This window comes from Dromiciops gliroides, chromosome 1 (genome assembly GCF_019393635.1).
Source record: "Dromiciops gliroides isolate mDroGli1 chromosome 1, mDroGli1.pri, whole genome shotgun sequence".
Taxonomy (NCBI): Eukaryota; Metazoa; Chordata; class Mammalia; order Microbiotheria; family Microbiotheriidae; genus Dromiciops; species Dromiciops gliroides.
Genome location: NC_057861.1, coordinates 241,383,568 through 241,408,596, shown reverse-complemented (window position 1 = coordinate 241,408,596; position 25,029 = coordinate 241,383,568). Strand labels below are relative to the sequence as shown.

Sequence of the window (25,029 nt, the reverse complement as noted above, 5' to 3'; positions counted from 1 at the left end):
TGGCTCTGGATTCAGGAGGGCCTGAGTTCAAAATCTGGCCTCAGACATGACACTTACAAGCGGTGTGACCCTGGGCAAGTCACTTAACCCTCATTGCCCCACAAAAAAACAAAACAAAAACAAAAAACCATGACATATGCCCATATACCCCTTTGCAAAGGTCCATAAGTGTAGTGCACTACTATCTTTTCAACATTTCCATGCGTTGATTACACTGATTTGTTTTACTTTCTTTTTTTTTTAAATATTACGTGGAATAGTTCTCTAAGAAAGAAAGGGAAAAGAACAGGAAAATTATGGTAATGTTTTTTAAAGGCATCAATAAAATTTACTGTTTTGTCAACAAAAATTTCAGGAAATTAAAATTAGGGGTTGGAATAAAACTTTATTATAACTCAGCAGAATACAATGAAGTAGGAAAAGAGATCTAGATCATAGGATCATAGATCTACTAGAGGAAAGGATCTCAGAAACCATCAAATCTAAACTCATTTTAAAGAGGACAGAATTGGGGCCCACAAAGGTTAATGTACAAGACAATAGTAAAAACAGAAAAGTTTTAAGAGACAAGCAGGGAAAATACATTATGTAAAAACTCAAAACATCCAAAACCACGTTTATCTCAACAGAAATAAACAAGAACAGAAATAAAAAAACCTTTGACAAAGTCGAGCATTCATTTATGTGAAAAAAACCTACCAAGTACAGGCATACAGAGACCTTTTTAACTATCATAAAAAAAAGATACTAACACCAAAAGCAAGTATCATATTCCATGAGGATCTACTAGGACCTTTCACAACAAATACAGGAGTGAAGCAAGGATATCCACTCTCCCCAACATTATTTGATATAGCTTTGAAAATGCTAGCAACAGCAATAAGGCAAGAGAAAGAAATTAAAGACATAAAGGTAGGTAAAAAGGCAGTAAAGCTATCAATTGTCTGATAGCATGTTAGTGTATTTGGAAAATCCTAGGGAATTATTAAAGTTACTGAGTCAATTAACAGGTTCAGCAAAGCCCAAATAAACCATCAAAAATCAACAGCAATTCTATATAAAAATAACAAAACCCAAGAAGCAATAGTAAGGGAAATTCCATTCTAATTAACTACAAAATGCAAAAAATACCTGGGAACTGATCTACCAAAGTACATAAAAAGACATATATAAGGGGGCAGCTAGATGGCGCAGTGGTTAAAGCACCGGCCCAGGATTCAGGAGTACCTGAGTTCAAATCCGGCCTCAGACACTTGACACTTACTAGCTGTGTGACCATGGGCAAGTCACTTAACCCCCATTGCCTAAAAAAAAAAAAAAATTTAAAAAAAAAGACATATATAGATTCAATCACAAAGTGTTGCTTAAAGAAATAAAGAACAATTTAAAAAGCTGGAATGCTTATGGCTAGGTCATGTGAATGTAACAAAAATGACAATACTACCAAAGTTAATTTAAACTCAATGCTAAACCAATCAAATTATCAATGTATACTTTATGGAACATTATAAAATAACAAAATTCATTTAGAAAAACAAAAGCTCTAGAATACCAAGGGAATGATTAAACAAAATAGGGACAAAGGAGAAATAGCACTTCCAAACCTCAAACATTATTATAAAGCAAGAGTCATCAAAACCACCTGGTTTTGGCTAAAGAAAAGAAAGACAGATCAATGGAACCAACAAAACAAGGGATAATCAGAAAAAATGAAACTCTAATAATCCAATGTTTGATAAAGTGAAAAACATAAATTATCTGAGGGAAAAAAATACTTATTTAAGGAGAAAAAAACCTGCTGGGAAAATCTAGTAAACAATCTGGAAGAAATTAGGCTTCGACCAACATCTCACAACATATTACACAATACACTCTAAATGGATATGTGACCTTAAATATTAAAGACTATACTACAGAAAGTTTAGAAGAGAAACAGTTCATATCTGTCACAACTATGAGTAAGAGATGAATTTATAACCATACAAGATATAGTGACAATTTTAAAAGATAACTTTGATTACATGAAACTGAAAAACTTCTGCAAAGAACATTAATGCACTGAGAATAAGAAGGGAATTAGTTGAATGGGAAAAAAAATTTTTGAATAAAATTTCTGATAAGGGGTATGGTATCCAAGACATATAAACAATTAATAAATATCTATAAAACTAGGAGCCATTCCCCAGTAGATAAATGGTCAAAGGATATGAACCAACAGTTGTCAAAAAAAAAAACACAACTGTATTTACAAACACATGAAAGAATGCACCAAATTATTAATAAGAAAATATAAAAACACCCTGAGGTTTAATCTCAAATCCTGAAAAATGGCAATGATGACCAAAAAAATGGCAATAGCCAATGGTGGAGGGGTTGTAGATAGATGGGAACACAAATACAATGTTAGTGGAGATATAAAATCATTTTGGAAAGCAATTTTAAATTATACAAATGAAGTAACTAAACTATCCATACCCTTCCATGCAGAGATTCCATTACTGAGAATATGCCTCAAAAAACAATCAATAAGAAGAAAGTCCTCATAAACACCAAAATATTTATAGCAGCACTTTTTGTGACAGCAAAAATTTATAAACAAAGTGGACGTCCATTGACTGAGGAAGGGCTAAACAAATTTTAGTTGTTCTTTAGTAGTTTCAATTATGTCCAGCTCTTTGTGGCCCTATTTGGAGTTGTCTTCAAAAAGATACTGGAGTGGTTTACCATTTTCTTCTCCGGCTCATTTTACAGATGAGGAAACTGAGGCAAACAGGGTTAACAGTGACTTGCCCAGGGGGTAGCTAGGTGGCACAGTGGATATCCCATATCACAATGACTGAGGTACATCTAAACAAATTGTAAAGAAGCATGCATACAAAGAAAAAAATGGAAGGACATATGTAAACTGATACAAAGTGAATAAGCAAAACTTGAAAAACTGTATACACCACAACTACAACCATGTAAATGACCCCCTAAAAAAAAAAGGCTTACCACTATAATTTAAATGGCCAAGTTTATCCCCAAAGATATGAAAAAATGATACCACTCTCCCTTCTTTGCCAAGGGAGGGAAACACTCTGGCTGTGGAACACTATATATACCTTCAAACACATTTGATGTACTGCTTAATTTTCTTGAACTGTTTTTCCCCCTCTCTTATCAGTTGTTATGAGATGGATCTCTGCGGAGCGAAAGAGTATAGAAACAAAAGATATTTTTTAAGAAACTTAAAAATAGAAATAAGCTGTCATACCCTTTGGCGTGGGGATACCACTACTGATCACATATTCCCTAAGGAAGAAAAATGACAAAAACAAAGACTTAATATATGCTAAAATATCCAAATTCAGCCTCACTTACTATCTATTATTACACCAATTTTACAGGTGAGGAAACTGAGAGGTCACAGTCACAAAGTGTTTGAGGCAGGGGGCAGCTTGAGGCAGAGGGCAGCTAGGTGGCACAGTGGATAAAGCACCAGTCCTGGATTCAGGAGGACCTGAGTTCAAATATGGCCTCAGACACTTGCCACTTACTAGCTGTGTGACCTTAGGCAAGTCACGTAACCTTCATTGCCCTGCCAAACAAAACAAAAAAGTGTTTGAGGCAGAATTAGAATTTAGGCCTCCCTGACTCCAAAAACCAGCATTCTGTCCACTAGGCTGAGGATACATCCTATTTATTCCCTTAAACAAAAGCTGGGTTGATCTACATACAATTTTTTAAAGATATCTTCCACATTCCTAATTCAGATTATCCATTAACTTTGCTTCCTCAACTCTGCTCATTCAAAAGCATACAAAAGAGAAAGGATAACATTGTAGACTTTTGCTACCATTTAAACAGATTAAAGTAATAAGTATATATGCAGTTCCAATTTCATATTAAGATGCACTCTCAAGAAGGGATTAAGTAGGGAGCAGCTGGGTGGCTCAATGGATAAAGCACCAGCCCTGGATTCAGGAGGACCTGAGTCCGGAGTTCAAATCCAAACTCAGGCACTTGACACCTACTAGCTGTGTGACCCTGGGCAAGTCACTTAACCGGCATTGCCCAGCAAAAAAAAAAAAAGGGATTAAGGAAGAAAGGCAGTGAGTTCTCAAACTCACTACATGATCCCTCAAAAAAATATCCAAATAATGCCATAGGACAATTCTGGAGCAGCAAAATCCATAGAAGAATGTGCAGAGATCATTTTCCAACCATGGACAGCTTGGAAGGTCAGAAGGAGGGAGCTGCTGTGCTGAGACAGGAATGGAACCCAACCCCACAGTCACCCTGACACAGATTCTGTCCCAGGAAGGCCTTGCCAGAAGAAAGAGACTCCCAGAGCCTCTGAATCAGCTGCAGTGCCAGTGTCATCTGCAACTAAGCTCACAGTCTGGTGAGAGAGCTAAGCCCTTGGCAGGAGGAAGATTACATGGGTCTATGCTGGTGCTGAGGCAGAGCTTAGGGTTGGTTTTCATCCCTGCTGGGAACCAGGAGGTAGGCACGAGTAGCAGTGGCCAGGTAGGGGAGGGGCACAGGCTCCTCGGAGCTGACAACCACAACACACAAAGCTGGTTGATTAGTAAGTTGGTCTGAGGTCATCTATGGACAAGGGAACAGGCCAGGCCAGTGAAGAACCTGATCCTTCTTAAAACATACCACCAGGGACCTTCTGACACTTGGGATAGTGCAGCCTGGAAATAGTGCCCCACTTTAAGGAGCTAAAGGTCAAGTAAAAGAGGCAAGATGAGCAGACAGAGAAAGGAAGATCAAGGTGCACCATCAGGGGAAGATGATAATGTCAGGGCCCCTATATCTAAAGCTTCCAAGGAAAATATTAATTGGTTTCAGACCATAGAAGCTCTCAAAAAGGACTCTGAAGATAAAGTTAGGTAGAGGAAAAAATGGAAAAAGAAATGAGGGTGATACAGGAAAGACATGAGAAAAAAGTCAATAGCTTGAAAAGCCAAAGTAGCCAGATGGAAAAGGAGGTACAAAAGTTCTCTGACGAAAATAACTGCCTAAGAATTAGGATTGAACAAATAGAAGCTAGTGACTTTATGAGAAACCAAGACACAATAAAGCAAATCCAAATTAATAAAAAAAAAAAAGAGGGCAATGTGAAATATCTTCTTGGAGAAACTGCTGGCCTGGAAAATAAAATAGATCCAGGAGAGATAATTTGGACATTATTGGTTTACCTGAAAACCATGATGAAGGAAAGTGCTTAGACATCATATCTTCCAAGATATTCTCAGGGAAAATTGCCCTGATATTCTAGAAGCAGAAGGTAAAATAGAAATTGAAAGAATCCACTGATCACCTCCTGAAAGTTAAACTCCCAGGAATATTATAGCCAAATTCCAGAGCTCTCAGGTCAAGGAGAAAATATTGCAAGCTGCCAAAATGAAAGAATTCAAGTACTGTGGAGCCCCAGTCAGGATAGCACAAGATCTAGCAGCTTCTACATTAAAGGACTGGAGGGCATGGATTATGATATTCCAAAGGGCAAAGGAAATGGGATTACAACCAAGAATCACATACCCAGCAAAACTGTGTATAATCTTTCAGAGGAAAAAATAGGGCTTCAATGAAAAAGAGAACTTTCAGGTATTCATGATGAAAAGACCTGAACTGAATGGCAAATCTGACTTTCAAATACAAGACCCTAGAGAACCATAAAAAATTGGAGTTGGGGGACATACCTAGGGTCGTGCAGTGGGTCTTGTGTCTGAGGCCAGGTTTTGGCTGAGATCCCCCTGGGTCCAGAGTGGATGCTTTGACCACTGTGTCACCTAGCTGCCCCATGATGACATCTTTAGGTTTAAATTGAGGGTTGAGGGGAATGCACTGGGGAAGAGGGAAGGACAGAGGTAGCATGGGATGAAATCCCACATGAAAAAAACAGGAAAGGGCTTATGGAGTGGGGGAAGAGATGAGGGAGGAGCAAGGTAGTAAATGAATTTTACACTTATCAAAATAGGCTCAAAGACCTTAATCTCATCAATTGCCTCAAGGAGGGATTAAGACACACCTAATTGGGTGGAGTAATCTATTTAATCTGGGCAGTAAAGGAGCCTAACACTCATCAGAATTGGCTCAAAAACCTCAATCTCATCAGAATTGGCTCAAGGAGGGAATAACATATACACTCAATTGGGTGGTATAATCTATCTAACCCTGCAGGAAAATAGGAGGGAAAAGGGATAGAGAGAGAGAGAGAGGCGCAAAAGAAGGGAGGGCAGATTGGGGGAGGGAACAGACAGTAGAAAATCCCTTTTTTGGGGGGGGGGCCAGTGGGGGTTAAGTGACTTGCCCAGGGTCACACAGCTAGTAAATGCCAAATGTCTGAGGCCGGATTTGAACTCAGGTCCTCCTGAATCCAGGGCCCATGCTGGTGCTTTATCCACTTCACCCCCTAGCCGCCCCCACAAATCCCTTTTGAAGAGGGATAGGGTGAAAAAGATAGATAATAGAGTAAATATCATGGGGAAGGGAATAGGATAGAAGGAAAAAGTTAACAGTAATCATGAAAAAGAGAAAAGGGGGAAAACTGTACAAAAAATATTTATAGCAACTCTTTGTGGTGGCTAAGAATTGGGAAACAAGGGAATGTCCATCAATTGAGGAATGTTATTGTGCTATAGGAAATGACAAACAGGATGATCCCAGAAAAACCTGGAAAGACTCATATGAATTGATGTATAGTAAAATGAGCAGAACTGGGAGGACATTGTGCATAGTGACACCAGTATTGTTCTATGAGCAATAGTGAATGACTTAACTACTCTCAGCAATACAATGATCCAAGACAATCCCAAGGGACTAATGATAAGGCATACTATCCACTCCCATAGAAAGAACTGAAAAAAAGAGCACTTGTGGATTGTACATATATAATCTATATCAGATTGGTTGCTGTCTTGTGGAGGGGGGAGGAAAGGGAGGGAGGGAGAAAAATTTGGAACTCTAAATCTTATGAAAATGAATGTTGAAAACTACATGTAACTGGAAAAAATAAAATAAATGTTTACTGCACTGAAAAAAAGAAGAAGGTATAGTATATATTGGCAAGTAAAGAAAATATACAGGAAAAAAGCCAAGCAAATACATAGCTGTGGTTACACTGATTTCCCAAAATTTCTTTATTTACTCTGAAGAATACCAGTCTAATTTCACCATTTTTCTTTAAAATATAACCACACTCAGGGCAGCTAGATGGCGCAGTGGTTAAAGCGCCAGCCCTGGATTCAGGAGTACCTGAGTTCAAATCTGGCCTCAGACACTTGACACTAGCTGTGTGACCGTGGGCAAGTCACTTAACCCCCATTGCCTAAAAAAAAAAAAAAATTTTTAATAAAAAATAAAAAAAATATAACCACACTCAAAACTTGCTTTACATTTATATATACATATATATTTCACATTATATAAATATGTGGGTTATAGACATATACCATCACATACTTATATATTGATATTTTATATACACTATATTTAAAAGTCTCACTTGTTTTGTTTTGAAGCAACATTTAAAGTCTCTTTCAGTGGCTAGAATTGGCGTTGGAGTTATGAAGTCTGGGTTCAAGTTGTGAGAAAATAATTAATAATCGATTTCTTAGGCACCCAGGGATCAGTCCTTTCTTTCCCCCTTCCAGAAAGTCAGTTCTCCTTCATCAAATCTCATCTGGAACAAACCCAAGGGAACAAAAGGAATGCAGATTTTTTTGCCTAGGTGAGTGAAAGGTGGGATTAAACCACACCTGGATAATGAACTTTGCCCTAAACAATTTGAGTGAGGGTTTTTTCCATCTCTTACCCAGATGTCATCTCTAAAGTTCACCTTCAAGTCACGTCAACCAATAGAGTTGAATGAAACTAACTAATTAGATTTGTCTGATGTATAAAATCCCAATTAGTTTTGATCAGTGTATAGTGATCTGCCTCTGTCAAAAGAGGATTAAGGGACGGCTAGGTGGCGCAGTGGATAAAGTACAGGCCCTGGATTTAGCAGGACCTAAGTTCAAATCTGACCTCAGACACTTGACACTTACGAGCTGTATGACTCTGGGCAAATCACTTAACCCTCATTGTCCTGCTGCCCTCCACAAAAAAGAGGATTAAAAAAAAAAACCTTGGGGCTATGTGACTGTACATACCTTTTGACCCAGGAATATCTCTACTAGGTCTGTATCCCAAAAAGATCATAGAAGAGGGAAAAGGACCCATATGTACAAAAATGTTTCTAATAGCTCTCTTTGTGGTGGCAAAGAATTGGAAATCAAGGGAATGCCCATCAATTGGAGAATGGCTAAACAAGTTGTGGTATATAATGGTGATATAATAATATTGTTCTATAAGAAACAACGAGCAGGAGGATTTCAGAGAAACCTGGAAGGACTTACCTGAACTGATGCTGAGTGAGATGAGCAGAACCAGGATAACATTGTACACAGTAACAGCAACACTGTGTGATGATCAACAGTGGTTCTTCTTAGCAGTGCAATGATCCAAAACAATTTCAAAGAACTCATAAAAGAAAATGTTCTCCACATCCAGAAAAAAGAATTGTGGATTCTAAATGCAGATTGAACCATACTCTCTCTACCTCTTGGCTGTTTTATTTTCCCTTTTTTATGGTTTACTCCTTGTGTTCTGCTTCTTCTTTCACAACATGACTAATGCAAAAATATGTTTAATGTGATTGTACATATATAACCTATATCAGATTGCTTTCCATCTTGGGGGAGGGAGGAGGGAAGAGAGGGTGGGAGAAAAATCTGGAACCAAAAATTCTATGAAAACAATGTTGAAAACTATCTTTACATATAACTGGAAAAATAATAAAATAATTTTATGATTTAAAAAAATAAAAACTTAGAAGACTTTCCGAGCAGGTCTTCCAAGTCTTCTGAGATTTTTTTGGTTTTCTGTCTCTCTTGCTCTCTTGCCTTTCCTTGACACCACATGCTCTGTGTTGGGTCTTTTGGAGCTTTGCAGAAAAGCTTGGGCTACCTAAGCACTCTGAAGCTCTCTCCCTGCCTTCTCTACCACTTGGGCCTGAGACCATGAGAAGTTAGGGAGAAACATGGTCAATTTTTTACTGGTATAATATTAATAAATTAACAATATGCTTGCCCAAAACTGTTGTCTATAAGCAATTATTTCAAATGATACAAAAGTTCTGCTTCTAAGACTATCAGTTACTTGACCCTGGACAAGTTAGTTAACTTTTCAATGACCCAGATATTGCAGTATAAGCTGCAGAACCATCAGAGATTTCCCTACACCTATGAATTCACATATCTAGTCAGAAACAACAGCAAAAATAAAAGTTACCGAAACTGGACATTTAAATAGATCTCAAGGGGCAGCTAGGTGGCGCAGTGGATAGAGCACCAGCCCTGGAGTCAGGAGTACCTGAGTTCAAATCTGACCTCAACTTAACACTTACTAGCTGTGTGACCCTGGGCAAGTCACTTAACCCCAGCTGCCTCACCAAAAAAAAAAAAGGAAAAAAGAAAAAAGGAAACATCTTACAGTGCTTTGTGCACAGCAGATATTTAATAAAGTATTTACTGAATTTGAGTTGATGTTTCATATAATGTGTACTCTCACCCAAAAAAACCTATGGTAGTGGTCAGAGCACCAGGCAGGCAGTCAGAAACTCCAAGTTCTAATTCCTATTAATACCCCCCACATATGACTCTCAGCAAGTCACATCTCTAGGCATTGGTTTGCTTGTCTATAAAATGAGAAGACTGGAATGTTAATGTTCTTAACTTGGGGTCTTGTGAAGTTTGGGGTTTTTTATATTTTAATAACTGTATTTCAACATTATTGGTTTTCTATGCAATCCTATGTATTAAATTTTATGCATTTAGAAACTTTATTCTGAGAATGGGTCCTCAGGCATCACCTGACTGTACTAGATGATCTCTAAGGTGATTTCCAGCTTAAATTCTGATTCTATAAAAGCTATGGGTATCATGGGTTACAGGTAACTGAGATATGGACTGTTCTGGGAAGTGTATAACAAGTCATCAGAAAGAAGAAATGCATGTCCAATTCAAATGAGCTGGAAACCTATTTTAATGTCACTAGCATTCCAAGGTAGTCAAAAAGTTGTTTTCCCTCAGAAATTCCACTACTTCAACATCTTTTCTAAAGGTTAAGATGATAAACACTTTTAAATCAAGCAAGGATTTTTTAATGTATTATGTGCTGGGCACATAATGTGAGGGGTAGTGGGGAAACAAATTCAAAATAGGTACAAATCCCTACCCTCAAGTAGTATACTTTTTTTTTTTAGTATACATTCTTAACCTGGGGTTCATGGCTAGATTTCAAAGGGTCATGAACTTGGATGTGAAAAAAGTTACATCTTTATTTTTAATAACCTCTAACTGAAATATAGCATTTCCTTCAATTATGAATATAGGCAACAAATCAATTGTCTGAAGAGACATGGGGCTTCACCAGAAGAATACAACATGTTCATCAATAAATAGGAGTCTTATAAAAATGCCTCTTAAAAGATGTGGTACCAACTTTACCTTCACAAAAAATGTGAAAAATCTTATTCCACTTAAAAAAAATTCTGGGTATAGCCACAAAATTTAAGTTACTAAGTTACTTGTAAGTACAAGTTACTAAGTTTCTTTTTTCTTTTCTTTGGTCTAGATGTGCTATTTCACTAGTGTATGGAAAGCCCAATAAGAAAACTGCCATAGTTGATAAGCAACTGTGCTGCTTCTTATGAAAAGCCTTAAAACATTGACTGAGAGTTTAGGTCATTTGCCAAGGGTCAGAAAGCCAGTCAGAAGGGACTTGAATCCTGAGAATCCAAGGCTGGCTTTCCAGTCCTGATATCGACGTGCTGCCCTGCGCTTCTTTCTTTAAACATAAGAAACGTGTCCCTCCTTGGATGGTACCATTTCCTACCATTTCTTCCAAAAGATCATCCCCTCTGTCATACCCACTCTCTCACTTATTTTCAATCTCTTCCTTTCTACTGGTTCATTTCCTATTTCCTACAAACATGTTCATGTCTTCCTTAAACTCAAAGGACCCTCACTTGATCCCTTCTATTCCCGCCAACCCTTTGTGGATAAACTCCTTGAAAAGGCCATCCACTTTATAACCCAGCTTTGGACCTTATCATTCCATAGAAATTGATCTCTCCAAGGTTACCAATGATCTCTCAGGTGCCAAATCCAATCTCAGTCCTCATTCCAGCCTTTGCCATTGGTGATCACTGTCCTTCTTGATACTCTCTTCTCTCTGGATTTTGGGGACATCTCTCTCTGCTGGTTCTTCTCCCCATCAGACCTTTCAACTCATTCTCTGTCTCCTTTGCTAATTCCTCCTCCAGACTACAGCTTTTTTTGTCCTGGGCCCTCTTCTCTTTTCCCTCTAGTCTACTTCGTTCAGTTCTCATGGATTGAATTATCATCTCCATCCTGAAGACTCTTCCTGCCCCAAACTTAACTGCTGACCTCCAGATGCACATCTAGAACTGGATGTCCTGTGGACATTTTACACTAAATATGTCCAAAAAGGAACTAAGTGTCTTTCTCCTTACCCCCCCCCCACCTCCTGTTTACCCCATTACTATAGATGGTAACACTATCCTATCCCTCAGGCTCACAACCTAGGAATCCTCCTCAATTGCTCACTATCTGTCACTCTCCATCTACAAACTACTGCCAAGGCCCGCAACATTTCTAGTATTCACCCTGTTGTCTCCCTTGACACTGCCCCCACTCTAGTGCAGGCCCTTATCACCTCATGCCTGGGACTACTGCGGTAGCTGGCTGGTGAGTCTGCTGCCTCAAGTCTCTCAATCTATCCTCCATTTAGCCACTACAGTGACTTAAAAAAAAAAAAAAGCCGGCCAAGCTATGTCATCCCCCTCCACCCCCTTCTTAGCTTAGTCTCCTCCTACCTTTCCAGTCTTCTTACACCTCACTTCCCAACACATACTCTTTGATCCAGTGACACTGACCTCCCAGGGGTTCCACAAAAAAACCCATCTCTCAGCTCTAGGATCTTTCTGTACCTGTCCTCTATGCCTGGACTGCTCTTCCCTCCTCATCTCTGCCAACTGGCTTCCCTGCACTCCTTTAAGTCCCAACTAAAAACCCCAACTTCCACAGGAAGCCTTTCCCGTCCCCTCTTAATCCTAGTGCCTTCCCTTCATTAATCATTTCCTCTTTTTTTTTTTTTTTGCTTGGGGGTTTTTTTGGTGAGGCAATTGGGGTTAATGCCCAATTGGGGACTTGCCCGGGGTCACACAGCTAGTAAGTTGGCAAGTGTTGGAGGCCAAATTTGAACTCAGGTCCTCCTGACTCTAGGGCCAGTGCTCTATCCTAGCTGCCCCAATCATTTCCTCTTTATCCTGTAGGTAGCTTGTTTGTACATTTATTTGTTTGTGGTCTCCCCTCTTTGACTGTGAGCTCCTTGAGGGCAAGGTCTGCATTTTGTCTTTTTTTATACCCTCAGTGCTTAGCACAGGGCCTGGTACATTCTAGGCACTTAATAAATGTTGACTGATTGATATAACAGCTCATGGGAAAAACATGCTTGACTATGGCTTTATTGAATACTTTTAAAAAGACTCCAAAAGCCTTACATTTTCCCCTGAAAAAAATATGCTTCATATAAGTAAACTTTATACACAAAATTAGCACCAAAGAGTAACTTAGTAGGAATCCCACGATTCAACTACAGTTCTTTAAAGGAAAAAAATTAACATATGGGGGCTTTGATGCATGCAAGAAGCAACAGAACATTTAGAGAAACAAAAAGACAAAGATAGACCCGGCAGAGCATTTATTGACTGCTTGCTACGTGCCAAGCACTATGCTACAAATACAAGCAACCAAGAGAGTTCCTATGAGATTAATGGGGAAGACAATACATATGGGGTACCTGAAAAATGGAGGGAAGGAAGAGGCAATGTGGAAAGTGAAGAAGAGTGAGGCAAAGCATGGCTTCTCCAAATGGTAGTCTTGGATAGGAAGTCACTAATGAGAAGAGGAGGAACCCAGACAAATGTACTGCCCAAAAGTTAATGGTTACAAAGAGAAAAGGACTAGGAAAGAGAAGACCTGAATCCTGGCTCTGCCATTTACTACTAGCTAAGTAACCCTTGTCTGAGTCACGGTTTTCTCATCTGCAAAAATGGGGCTGTTTACAGGAGCCACCTCACCATGCTACAGTGAAGGTCAGATGAGAACAGTATGTGAAAGCTACTGTAATCATTATATAGATGAGATAATCAACACTATTATGACTAGATAAAACAATCACTGCTCTCCAGTTGTTAATGACTCCTCAAGAAATAAGAAAAATTAAGAACATCCAGAAGACTTAACATTAACATGGAGCAATGGCTTACTACTCCTCACCCCCACCTCTGTGGACTGGATTCCACCAAAGGGATGCAGATTCCATTCCTGCAAGTCTACAAAGGCTCCTAACCAAATTTCCATCTAATATGGACACAACCCCAAGGAACACATGAGGAATAAGAAATACTTATGGTATCTCTCTGCAGACCTTGTGAATGCAACAAAGTGTTAACTATTTCCTATTTATATCATAAATAGCTTGCTTTGTATATATCTGTTTGCTTGTTGTTTCCCGTAGATCGCAAGCTCCTTTAATGTAAGGCCTATGTTTTGCCTCTTTTTGTAGCACCAGGGCTTAGCAGTGCATGACACATAGTAGGTACTTAATAAATGTTTCTTGAGTGTGATTAACTCTGTGTAATTCAGTGTTTCCTTCTGTATGATGGTAGTATCTCCCAGTACTTTATAGTTTAATAGGTTTATGATAAACAAACAAAAAAAACCATTCTTTTTATCTAAGAGCTCAAAGAACAAAAGAAGGTCCCCTGTCCACTGCCTATCTTGCAAAGAACTACCTACATACAATCAATCCAATATTACTATACTGGGCAACCTGCCAGGGACAGCACGCCATCAAAGGCAAGCGCAGATATCCCAAATAAGTATTAAGGATAACTTACAGGTTCATACTCCCGATCCCCTCTCTCCTCACACTCAATCCAAATTCAAGACTTCCTTACCATAAGCTAAAATATTCAAGTCATGAGTTTAGGCAGTAGTGTGATACAGCAGATATGGTGCTGGATTTTGTCAGGAAAATCTGTGTTCAAATCCTGTCTCCAGACACTTATTACCTGTGTGATCCTAGGCAGGTCACTAAAATTCAACTTGTTTCCCTAGCTGTAAAACTGAGCATTTTAACAGCATCTACCTCACAGAGAGGTTATAAAGATCAAATGTGGTAACAAATATAAATATTCTGCAAACCATAACTACTTAGGGATTATCATTTTTATTATTAGTTTAAATTGGGGGAAAAGGACCGAATTATACCCCCCAAAAAATGGAAGGAGGTACACTTCATATCTACGATTATGGGAAGAAAGCAGAAAGCTTTGCTTATTTAAAATTAAAAGGCTTTTGCATGAACAAAATCAATGTGATTAGGAGTAGAATCTATATGGGGGAGGGGCAGAAATCTTTATATTCAACATTGCTGTGTTAAAACAAACACCCAACTTCCGACCTCCAGTATTTGTATAGACTTGACGAGACTATGCAGCATTTCCCAATAAATACCTGGTCAACAGCTATAAAGGGAAGAATTTTGAAAGAAGAAAGGCAATCTATCAACAAACTTTTTTTGTTTTTGTTTTTGGTGAGACAATTGGGTTAAGTGACTTGCCCAGGGTAAGTGTCAAGTATCAAGTGTCTGAGGCGGGACCTGAACTCAGGTCCTCCTGACTCCAGGGCCGATGTTCTAGCCACTGCACCACCTTGCTGCCCCAACAGACATTTTTTAAAATGAAAAAAAAAAATCACTAGAAAAATGCAAATTAACAAAATTTAAATATTTCACATACAGTCAAAAACACAATAAAAGATTACTAAGACAATCAATGCTTCAAAGACTGTTAGAAGACAGGAACACTAATTTACTGTTACCATTCTAGAAAACAGTTGGAGATTATTAAAGTAACTAAGATGTTCATACTCTTTTGATCAAGCAATCCCATTTTGTTATACATCCCAAAGATCAAAGAACTAAAGGCCTTATGTATACCAAAATAATAATCACAGCACTTTTAGTTGAAGTAAAGAACTAGTAGGGAAGTAGTCACCCTTCAATTAGAAAACTGATGAAAAATGTTATGTGATGAAATATTGTTATGCATTAGGAAATTATGAATGAAAAATTCAAAAACAAAGATTTGCATGAATTTGTAACACAATAAGCAAAACTAGAATATACACAATGATTTCAACAATGAAAATGAAAAGATCACTAAAAGAAACTCATTTCTGAGTAAGTTAAAAACTCAATAAATTGTCACAGAACAGATAATGCGATATCCCCCTCATCTCAGTACAAGGGAACTATTGCAAAGTGAGGAAAGTAGAACCTGGAGAATATAAATGAAGACTAAAATAATGTAAGTGAAGAGAGTACTTAAGGGCAACAGAGATCAGATCTAATGCAAAGATAAATGGATTCCAGGTGGTATGTTGGAACACATTTCCACTAAGTAAATAGGTGGGGAAAACTGGTTAGAAATGCTAGAAATTATCGTTTCCAGTATATGTTTCGCTTATCTTTTTCTGTTATTGGGTGGTAGAAATTATTGAAAAATTATTTTGGTATAAGTAAATAATGAAATGTATTAAGACATTTTTTTATAAGACTGGAAGGAAGACAATTTTTTTTTTTCAGTTTCCCAGTTTTATTGCAATACTGGGAGTGACCACAGAGAGAGAACCAGAATAGTGGAAAGGTATCTCTCAAATAAGGAAAGGAAAGCAGGAAGACACTTTTAAAAACTGTAAGCATTCATATTCCAATAACTTAGCTTCACTAATCCATTGTTGTTGTTGTTTTGTTCTTTGTGCCTGAAGAGGAGCAAGACATTGGGGTGATGTCATGACTTGCAGTGTATTGGATTGAAGGTAGGGAGGGCTGTGCACAGTCACCAACCTCACTCCTGCCAAAGCCATCTGAGTCCAGGGGCAAGACACATCTGGCCGACTAGAGATGGTCCCAGATGTTTAAGGTAACTGGGGTTAAGTGAGTTGCCCAGGGTCACACAGCTAGGTCTCACAGGTGAGATTTGAACTCGGGTCCTCCCAATTTCAGGGCCAATGCTTTATCCACCTAGCTGCCCCCACTTAACTAAGATAAACTGACAATCCAATCGGCAACTCATAGTACCTCAGAATTATGTCCAAAACAACTAATATCTCCCCTAAAACTCACAGTACAGTCAATCTCTTGACCATCTCATCTGTTGGTCAAGAGATTGCTCTGTTGCTTTATCACCTCTCTGAAAATGATTACCAAAACTCTTTCCAAATCTGACTTTCCTTCTTAGTTCAACTGCCTGTAAGTCATCTCCACTTGATCAATACTTCAAATACGAACATGTTCCCAAATGAACTTATCTTACTCCTCAAAACCTATAGCTCTTCCTAATTTCTACTGATGGTGCCACTGTCTTCCTAGTCACCTGGGCTCATTATTGTCATCCTTGATTCTTCCTTTATTCCCTTCACATCCAATAAGCTGACATGTCTTCTTCTCATTCATTCTCTCCATTCCATTCCCAGTGTCAACCTCCTTCAGACCCTTCTTGAAGTCGTTGCTTTAGCACTGGAAAAGAACTTAGAGGCCATCTAATTCAACTCCTTTACAGATGAGGAAATTGAAATTCAAGAAGGTTAAGTGACTCGTCCAGAGTAAAGATGTAAGCATCAGAGATAGGATTTGAACTCGGGGTCCCAATTCCAGAGCCAATGCTCTTCCCAGTGGTCAACACTACTACTATAAGAGCCTTTACTTTTCCCACCCACGCCATTCATCCCATTGCAGAAGTAATTTTCCTAATACACAGGTCTATCCATGTCTGTTTACCAAATAATCTACAAAGCCCTCAGCTTGGTATTCAAGGCCCTCAACTATCTGGCTCCAATTTATTCTTCCAGCTTGATTCCATTCTACTCTACTTCATGCATGCTATACTAAAACTGAACTAAACTAGGAACCATATCCAGTTTGTCTCCCACTGTCCCCTATATTCCTATAATGTACTCCCTTTCCCACCCTCCCCATCTACTTGAAATCCTCCTTTTTTCAAAGCTTCTGTGATATACCACCACCTCCACGGGGCAGCTAAGTGGTAGAGGGGATAGAGCACTGGCCTTGAAGTTGGGAGGACTTGAGTTCAAATCTCACGTCAGACACTTAGTAGCTATGTGACAGGCAAGTCACTTAATTGCCTTAAACATCCGGAACCATCTCCAGTGGTCCTGATATATATCTTGCCGCTGGACCCAGATGGCTCTGGAGTGAGGAGTGAGGTTGGTGACTTTACACAGCCCTCCCTTACTTAAATCCAATTCACTGCAAGTCATGACATCACCTTTTGATGTCATGGTCCTCTCTGAAAATGAAGGACAGGGCAGCTAGGTGGTGCAGTGGATAGAGCACCGGCCCTGGAGTCAGGAGTATCTGAGTTCAAATCCAGCTTCAGATACTTAACACTTACTAGCTGTGTGACCCTGGGCAAGTCACTTAACCCCAATTGCCTCACCGGGAAAAAAAAAAAAAAAGAAAAGAAAATGAAGGACAAACAATGAAGACTTATCTAATGCTCCTAGTTACAAATGATCACTCTCCCCCCCCACACTTTGAATCTCTCCTGCCAGAGAAATGAACAGGACCAGGAGTACATACAATGACTACAACAATGTCAAAAGGAATCTAAGTAAAGGAAAAAACAATGAAGGTAACATAAAGGATAATGAAACCTAGCTCCCTTGCTCACCAAAGAGGCAGGACAGGATGCTGTATACAAAGTCAGACTCTCTATATGAGGTGTTTTTTGTTTTTATTGTTTTTCTTTGTCACAAAGAAGGGTTCAGTTTGGAGTCTGAGATAGTGGGAGAAGAATGATGTATTTTCTAACTTCATTTCTATAATTATTTCCATATTTTTCATCTCCTTTACACTAAAATCTAAGCCTATAGAGGGGAAAGCTATAGGTCTGTATAGATCTATAGCTATCTACTATCTACCTCTCTCTATTTCTGAGTCATCTTCACAGAGATGGTGTTTTACTTCTTGGACTGCATCTTAATCTTATATTATTTTTTTTTGTGGGGCAATGGGGGTTAAGTGACTTGCCCAGGGTCACAGAGCTAGTAAGTGTCAAGTGTCTGAGGCCAGATTTGAACTCAGGAACTCCTGAATCCAGGGCCAGTGCTCTATCCACTGTGCCACCTAGCTGCCCCTTATCTTAATCTTATATTAAGAGCATAATATGCTCAAGGCAGAGTGCTAGATACTAGAGATAGAAATGAAAAATCTATAAATCTAGCTACACATAGATCTAACAGCTACCTGTCTATAGAGATATATAGTTCTATAGAGAGATATAGATAAATAGATATTGATATCTGATCTTCATCTCTCACTTGAGCTCTAATCCCATGCATCTTCAAGTGCCTGCTGGACATCTCACCTAGATACCCAATAGGCATCTCAAACTCAACACTGTCCAAAGCAAAACTTGTCCTCAAAACCCACCCTGACTCCTAACTTCCCTCTTTCTGACTAAGTAAGACAGCGTCATCCTTTCCAGTCAACCAAATTTACAACCTAGGAGTCACCACCTTCAACTCATCAGTCTTAATTACTCTCTATATCCATAACTGAGTGCCAAACCTCCTCAACAACTCCTATCAACTCCCTTCCCTCTATTCATGATATAGCCAAACTAGTTTAGGCCCTCATCTCTTACCTGCACTATTGCAAGCCTCCCAATTGGATCCCCTGGTTACAGTATCTCCCCTCTTCAATTTACCCTGCATAAAGCTGCCGAAGTGATAGCTCTAACGAACTGGTTTGATCATGTCAATCCCTTGCTCAAGAAACTTCAGTGGCTTTCCAATGCTTTGAAGAATGAAATACAAACTTCTGAAAGCTTCAGCCTGATTGTAAAGGGCTTTCATTCTCATTCTTTCAGACTCATTTCCATCAAATACTCTATACTTCAGTCAAATTAGCTGGGCCCTCTATGAATCCAATATTCCATCTGCCTCCAAACAACCATTATACAGAGCTGTTCCCCTATTCCTTAACAAATATTTTTAAAAGATTATATAAATTCAACTTCCCCCCCTTTAAACAAAGCACGTCCATTATTTAGAGAGATTTGTATCTCTATGACCTTATATTTTGTTCCTGTAAATTTAGTCAAGCAATAACTGGAGTGCTAATCAATAAAAATGATAAAGGAAGCAGAGAAGTTGATTCAAATTATCCAATATCCCTTTGTAAAATAAATGGTCTTTTGTTTTGGTCTTGATTGTCCATGGGGGGGGGAAATCAAGGCACTCCACCACCCCCTATTTCCTTTCTCTTTTTCTCTGTTCTCTAAAGAAAAGACAAGGAGTCCCTTCCTTCCTGACTAAAGCTTCGACTTGAGCCCTTACCCAAACTTGTCTAGGAGACTGCCCCACCAATAATTCCCTCTCATATTCAGTCTCCCTATTTAATGGCTTCTTAACCCTATGCTTTCTCTTACGTCTACCCTTATTTTCTTCCCCCTTTAATGGCCAAAACAAAAAACATCGACCAATGGCTTTTACTTCCTGCCCTCAAATCCATCTATCAACCTAGATCCTAACTCTTTGACCTAATTTTAGCTTCTGAGGACCTCAACCAGACTCCTCTTCTGGATACTGTCCTCCCTTCTCTTCCAAAACACTGTTCTCTTCTGGGTTGTCTATCTAACTTACTGTGCTTTCTCATTCCCTTCTGCTGGATAACCATCTTCTATCCCTTTGGCTAGGTGTCTCCCAGAGCTCTGTCCTGGTCCTCTTTTCTCTTCGTCTATACTTTCTCTCCCTCATAGATCTTATCAGCTCCGTTGCGTTAAATTATGACCATATACATGACTCCTAAATCCACATATGTAGCCCTAAATACTCATGAACTCTAATCTCACATTACCAAATGCCTTCCAGACATTGCAACCTGGTTCTCTCAACAAAACATTTACTCCAACATGACCAAAACAGAACCCATCGTACATCCTCCTAAACCAGACCAGCTGCTCCAGCCAATTTCCCTATTTCAGTTAACACTAAAAAAAGACCAGGTACACATCAGTCGAAAATTTTACTCTGAAATAAAAATGTTCATCTTGTTATCTGTTTTCTTTGCCATTGATTTATTTAAAAGTGCACTGTGGGGCAGCTAGGTGGCACAGTGGATAGAGCACCAGCCCTGGAGTCAGGAGTACCTGAGTTCAAATCCAGCCTCAGACACTTGACACTTACTAGCTGTGTGACCCTGGGCAAGTCACTTAACCCCAATTGCCTCACTTTAAAAAAAAAAAAAGTGCACTGTGTCCACTGATAGATACAGCTTGGTCCTCCAAGGTACTCTTAATTCTGTTCCTCCTAATATTAATGGCACCACCATATTTCTAATCACTCAGATTCACAACAACCTCCAGTCATCCTGTACTCTTACCTTTCTCTCACTCCCCCATTTCCATCAGTTGGCAAATCTTTTAATTTCTGTCTCCAGGATTCATTGTGTTCTCTCTGAACACACAGCCACTCCCCTGGTTCAATTCCAACCATTTCATCACCTAGACTAATATAATACCCTCCCAACTGCATTTCTTGCTTACAGTCTAGTCTCTATCCTCTCCAATCCATCCTTCACACAACTGCCAATATAATCGTCCTCAAGTATCAGGGTGCCTCTGTCATTCCCCTGCTCAGAGATATTCAGTGGGTTCCCTACTGCCACTAAGATAAAAATAAAAAATAACTCATTTAAAGCCCTTGACTATCTGGCTACAAACTATTTTTTTTTATTTATTTCATTTCACTCTGCTTTAGATATGTTACATCCCTTTCAAACTATTCACCAAACTCTGTATTACCGGAATAACAGAATCACAGAAACTCAGGGTTAGACAGAACCCTCCCCTCAGAGACCAGGCAATCTAAGTCACTCCTGAACAAGAATCCATCTATAACAGTTCATTCTACTTTTTGGATAGCTTTCATCATAAGGAAGTTTTTCCTTATCTCCAAGCAAAATGTGCCTCTTTATAACTTCCACTCATTTTTCTTTCTTTTGCCTTTTGGAGCCAAAGAGGACAAATATAATCCCTCCTGACAACCCTTCAAATACTTGAAAGATTTTAAGCCTTCTCTTTTCCAAGCTAAACATCCCCTGTTCCTTCCATAGAGCCTCACAGGGCATAGTCTCCAGGTCCTATACCATCTTGGTCTCACGTCCTTGAGAACAGGAGCAGTCTTTTACCTTTTCTGTGTCCCCAGTGGACAGCACAATGCCTAGCACATTGTACAGAGGAGTTTAATAAATCTTTGTAGACCGATGTCTTTCCTAAAATAGGATGGCTAGGACTAAACACATTACTCCAAATGTAGTCTCATGAAGACTTCCCTAGTCCTGGACATTACCTCTTACGGCAGCCCAAAAATCACATTAGCTTTTTTTCAGAGTACCATATTACACCACTGACTCACTTATACTGAGTCTGTGGGCCACTGTAATCACTAGATCTTTCTAAAGGACCTGTTGCCTCCCTCTCCTGCCATCTTGTACCTGAAGTTGAATTTAGAACTCAAGTGTAAGAATTTTCAACTTTATCCTTATTAAATTTCATTTTTTTAGGCAGCTAGATGGTATAACAGGGAGATCAATGTCTTGAGTCAGGAAGACATAAAGTCCTGGCTTAGACATTCACCAGGTATGTGACCCTAAGAAAGCCATTTAATATCCGAGTCTCCGTCCTTAGGAAAAAACAGAAACACTTCATTGGGCTTTTTTGTCAATCAAGTGAGACTATGTATGTAAAGCATATTGCAAACCTTAAAGCATTATAGAAATGCTATACATTATTATTGTTATTAAATTCTCTCTCCATTGTATTTCAGTTCACCTTTGGTAAAAGTTAACCCTAGACCCAAAATGTGCTGCCTCAACTCCTCTTAGGATCCTTTGCTTCCTTCATGGCTCATTCAGCTCAAGTGCCAAGTCCTATGTAAAGCCCTCCTGGATCCCCACAACATTAGTTCGAGGCTCAAATTACCTATGCACATTTAACAGTTTCCCTTTGAAACATAAGCTACTTGAGTGCAAAAACTGCTTCGTGTGTTTTCTGTTGTTGTTGCTGTTGTTGTTTTGTCTTAGTAGCCCCACCAGGAGAGAACCTGGCACAGGAGAAACTAAATATTGTTGAATGAAATTAAATTTTGGGGCAAAGAACAGGGTAGACAGATAATCATAACAAGAAGTCTGATATAGTCATGGTTGGGTTTTGGGGGTGATTTTTTGTGGAGAGCCAATGTATAATGCCAATTGTGTTTAACAAGAGATACCGTATCATTTGAATCAACTGCTCACCTTCCTTTATCATATTTATTATACATAACTCCAATTACTCCAATTATCATTTTACTAAGCAGAGAGGTAAAAGTTTCTCCAATTGAGAACAGATCTGGTTCATTTAAATTCATATATAGATATATATAGTAGAATTTACTCAACTATTATATATTTGTTATAGGCATATTCTTATTTACAAAATTCATCAAACTTTAAGCACCTACTATATATGGGGAGATGGGAATGGATAGGAATTTCATCAACATCAGAAACTTCCTATCTTGATCCAGTCCAGAAATTCTAAAGTCTTATCAAAGTTCTTTAAAGAACAATAAGAGGTTAAGCCATAAAGGACAAGTTAAAGGAGGGTCCTGAACTCAAGTTTATCTGGCTCCCCCTCCAACTCTCCTAAACACTAGTTACAATGTCTCTAGGGCAGGGACTACAGACAAAAACTAGACTATCCCTACCCTCAAGGAACTCTCTTTCAATCAAATAGTTTACCTTCTGCCCCTGGGCAAGTCACTTAATTGTGGAGTGCAGGTTTCAACATCCACAAAATAGGAATACCACTCTTACCCTCCCAGGAATGGTAAGGAGAATCAGACTAGTAATGTATGGAAAACTCACGAGCCCTGAAGGTTTTGCAAACATAAGGCAAAGGCTAAAGCAGACAGTGAATCAAGCCATATGAACCCTCCTATTCAGAATTCCACCTCCAGTTTTCCCCAACCAGTAAATAGCTCGCAGCTGTTTCCTACCTAACCAGTCGGTAAAGATAAAAACATCTATCAAGTCATGCCTGCCCCAGTCTTGAAATCCTCTGAAAGGTAAGATAATTTCACATAAACACAAAGTGGCATTTTCAAATGCAGGTAAAATTTTATTCCGAAAGCACCATGTGTCTGATGAATAAAAGACCAAAAGCATGCCTTGAACATAACTGGAACGTTTTCAAACTACTTTTATAATTCTAGAATATTTTCAACTAGATCATTTATGCTTTGAGTGACGGAAACATTGCATAGATTAGCAATCAAAGCATAGCCTAGGTGCAGAAGGCAGCACAGTTAATGACAAGAACTGGAAAACAACCAGAAACAATACTTTAGAAAATTTGCACTACTCTCCCACCCATTACAGATGGGAAACCTTTGGAACACCCTTTTCCTGAGGCAGTCTAGTGATGCGGCCTGATCACTTCTTCAAAAGGAACTTCAAAAGGCTTATATATAGATACTATGTACTGCACCCATCTACCAGGAATCACTAAGGCCTTTGCTGCCAAAACGCTCCAGCTTCCACTGAGTCACTTGGGTGAAAATTTCTTCTTCCAGAACCGTGGCAAGAAAAAAAAATACAGCAATGACTCAAAAATAAAGAGGAAAGAAAAAAAGGCTCTTTCAAATTTGTAATGTAAAAACAAGTTATCCAGTAGGGTCTAGTCCTGTTTCCACTAAGACGACTGCAAACTCAGACTGTGAGTCAGGTCCTTTAGGTAGGTTCCTGACACACACTTTAAATACGTAAAAGGAAGAACGAGCACGAGGGTAGAGTGGAGGAAGGAGGGGCCCCATCTATATAACCTTTCCTAGGTCATCACAGATGCGACCAACGTAATTAATGGGGGGGGGGGGGGAGGAAGGGATTTTAAAAAGTTGAAAACTTACCAGGTGAAAGCTGGAAATTGGCAGGCAATTGGATCGTAGTTGTGTTTGGGGCTTTTGCGGCCACAATTTGAGGAGCGGGCAGCCTGGGACCACTGTTAGTCTTGGGGACGGTATTGACAGTAGCCAGTTTGGTCACCAGGGTCCCCAAGGGGGCCGTCTTCACCAGGGGCTGGGACGTAGCGGTCACCAAGCTAAGACTTATGGGGGCCTTCGTGTTCAGGGACACCGGGGTGCTCCTCAGCGTTGACGGGAGCGCGCTGCTGGCGGCCGGAGGGAGGTGGCTCTGGACACTCCCGTTGGTCAGAAGAGCAGGGGCCATGGTGACCGTCCCGGGGACGCTGAGACAAGCAGAAGAAGCGGCGGCGGCACCTTGTTCAGAGAGGCCGGTGGGCATCCCCCCGACCGAGGCAGCTGCAGCTGCTGCGGCAGCCGCGGGGCTGCTGCTCATGGGGGAGAGGAGGGCAGACGCTTCGCGAACGGTTCCAGGCTCCAGAACTGTGCGAGCTCCACAGCATAGCGAGCCAGAGTCCCCGGGTCCGCTGCAGAGAAGTCAGGGGCCGGCGTGGCTGTGGAGCCCCAGTCCGAGGAGGAGGAGGAGGAGGAAGAGGAGGGAGAAGGTAGCCCGGGGGCCGCTCAGCGCCGCGGCGGACACGCCGGCAGGAAGCCCATGCTCCCGCCGCCCTCGCCCTGGCGCTCCCACGTGGGGGCTGTACCCCGCCTGCCGGCCGGCCCGGCACCTCAGCAAAATCCCGAGCCCGCCCCACGGCACCAGCTCATGCTGCGGCACTCGCTCCTCCGCTCTCCCCGGGCCCAAACTTGTGCACTGGCCGCGGTGGTCCCGCCGCCCAGCCAACAGCCACCCCCC

The 25,029-nt window shown here is 40.0% G+C and overlaps 1 protein-coding gene across 1 annotated transcript in view; it reads right to left on the bottom strand.

The window, feature by feature from the left end:
• The window catches only part of TAF4B (TATA-box binding protein associated factor 4b), a 204,762-nt gene extending 180,141 nt beyond the window's left edge, over window positions 1-24,621 (bottom strand). Inside the window, exon 1 of the mRNA XM_043975081.1 lies at window positions 24,165-24,621. Coding sequence (XP_043831016.1) covers window positions 24,165-24,612 — 448 coding nt within the window. The 5' untranslated portion in view covers window positions 24,613-24,621. The remainder of the gene's footprint in view (window positions 1-24,164) is intronic.
• Window positions 24,622-25,029: the final 408 nt, after the last annotated feature.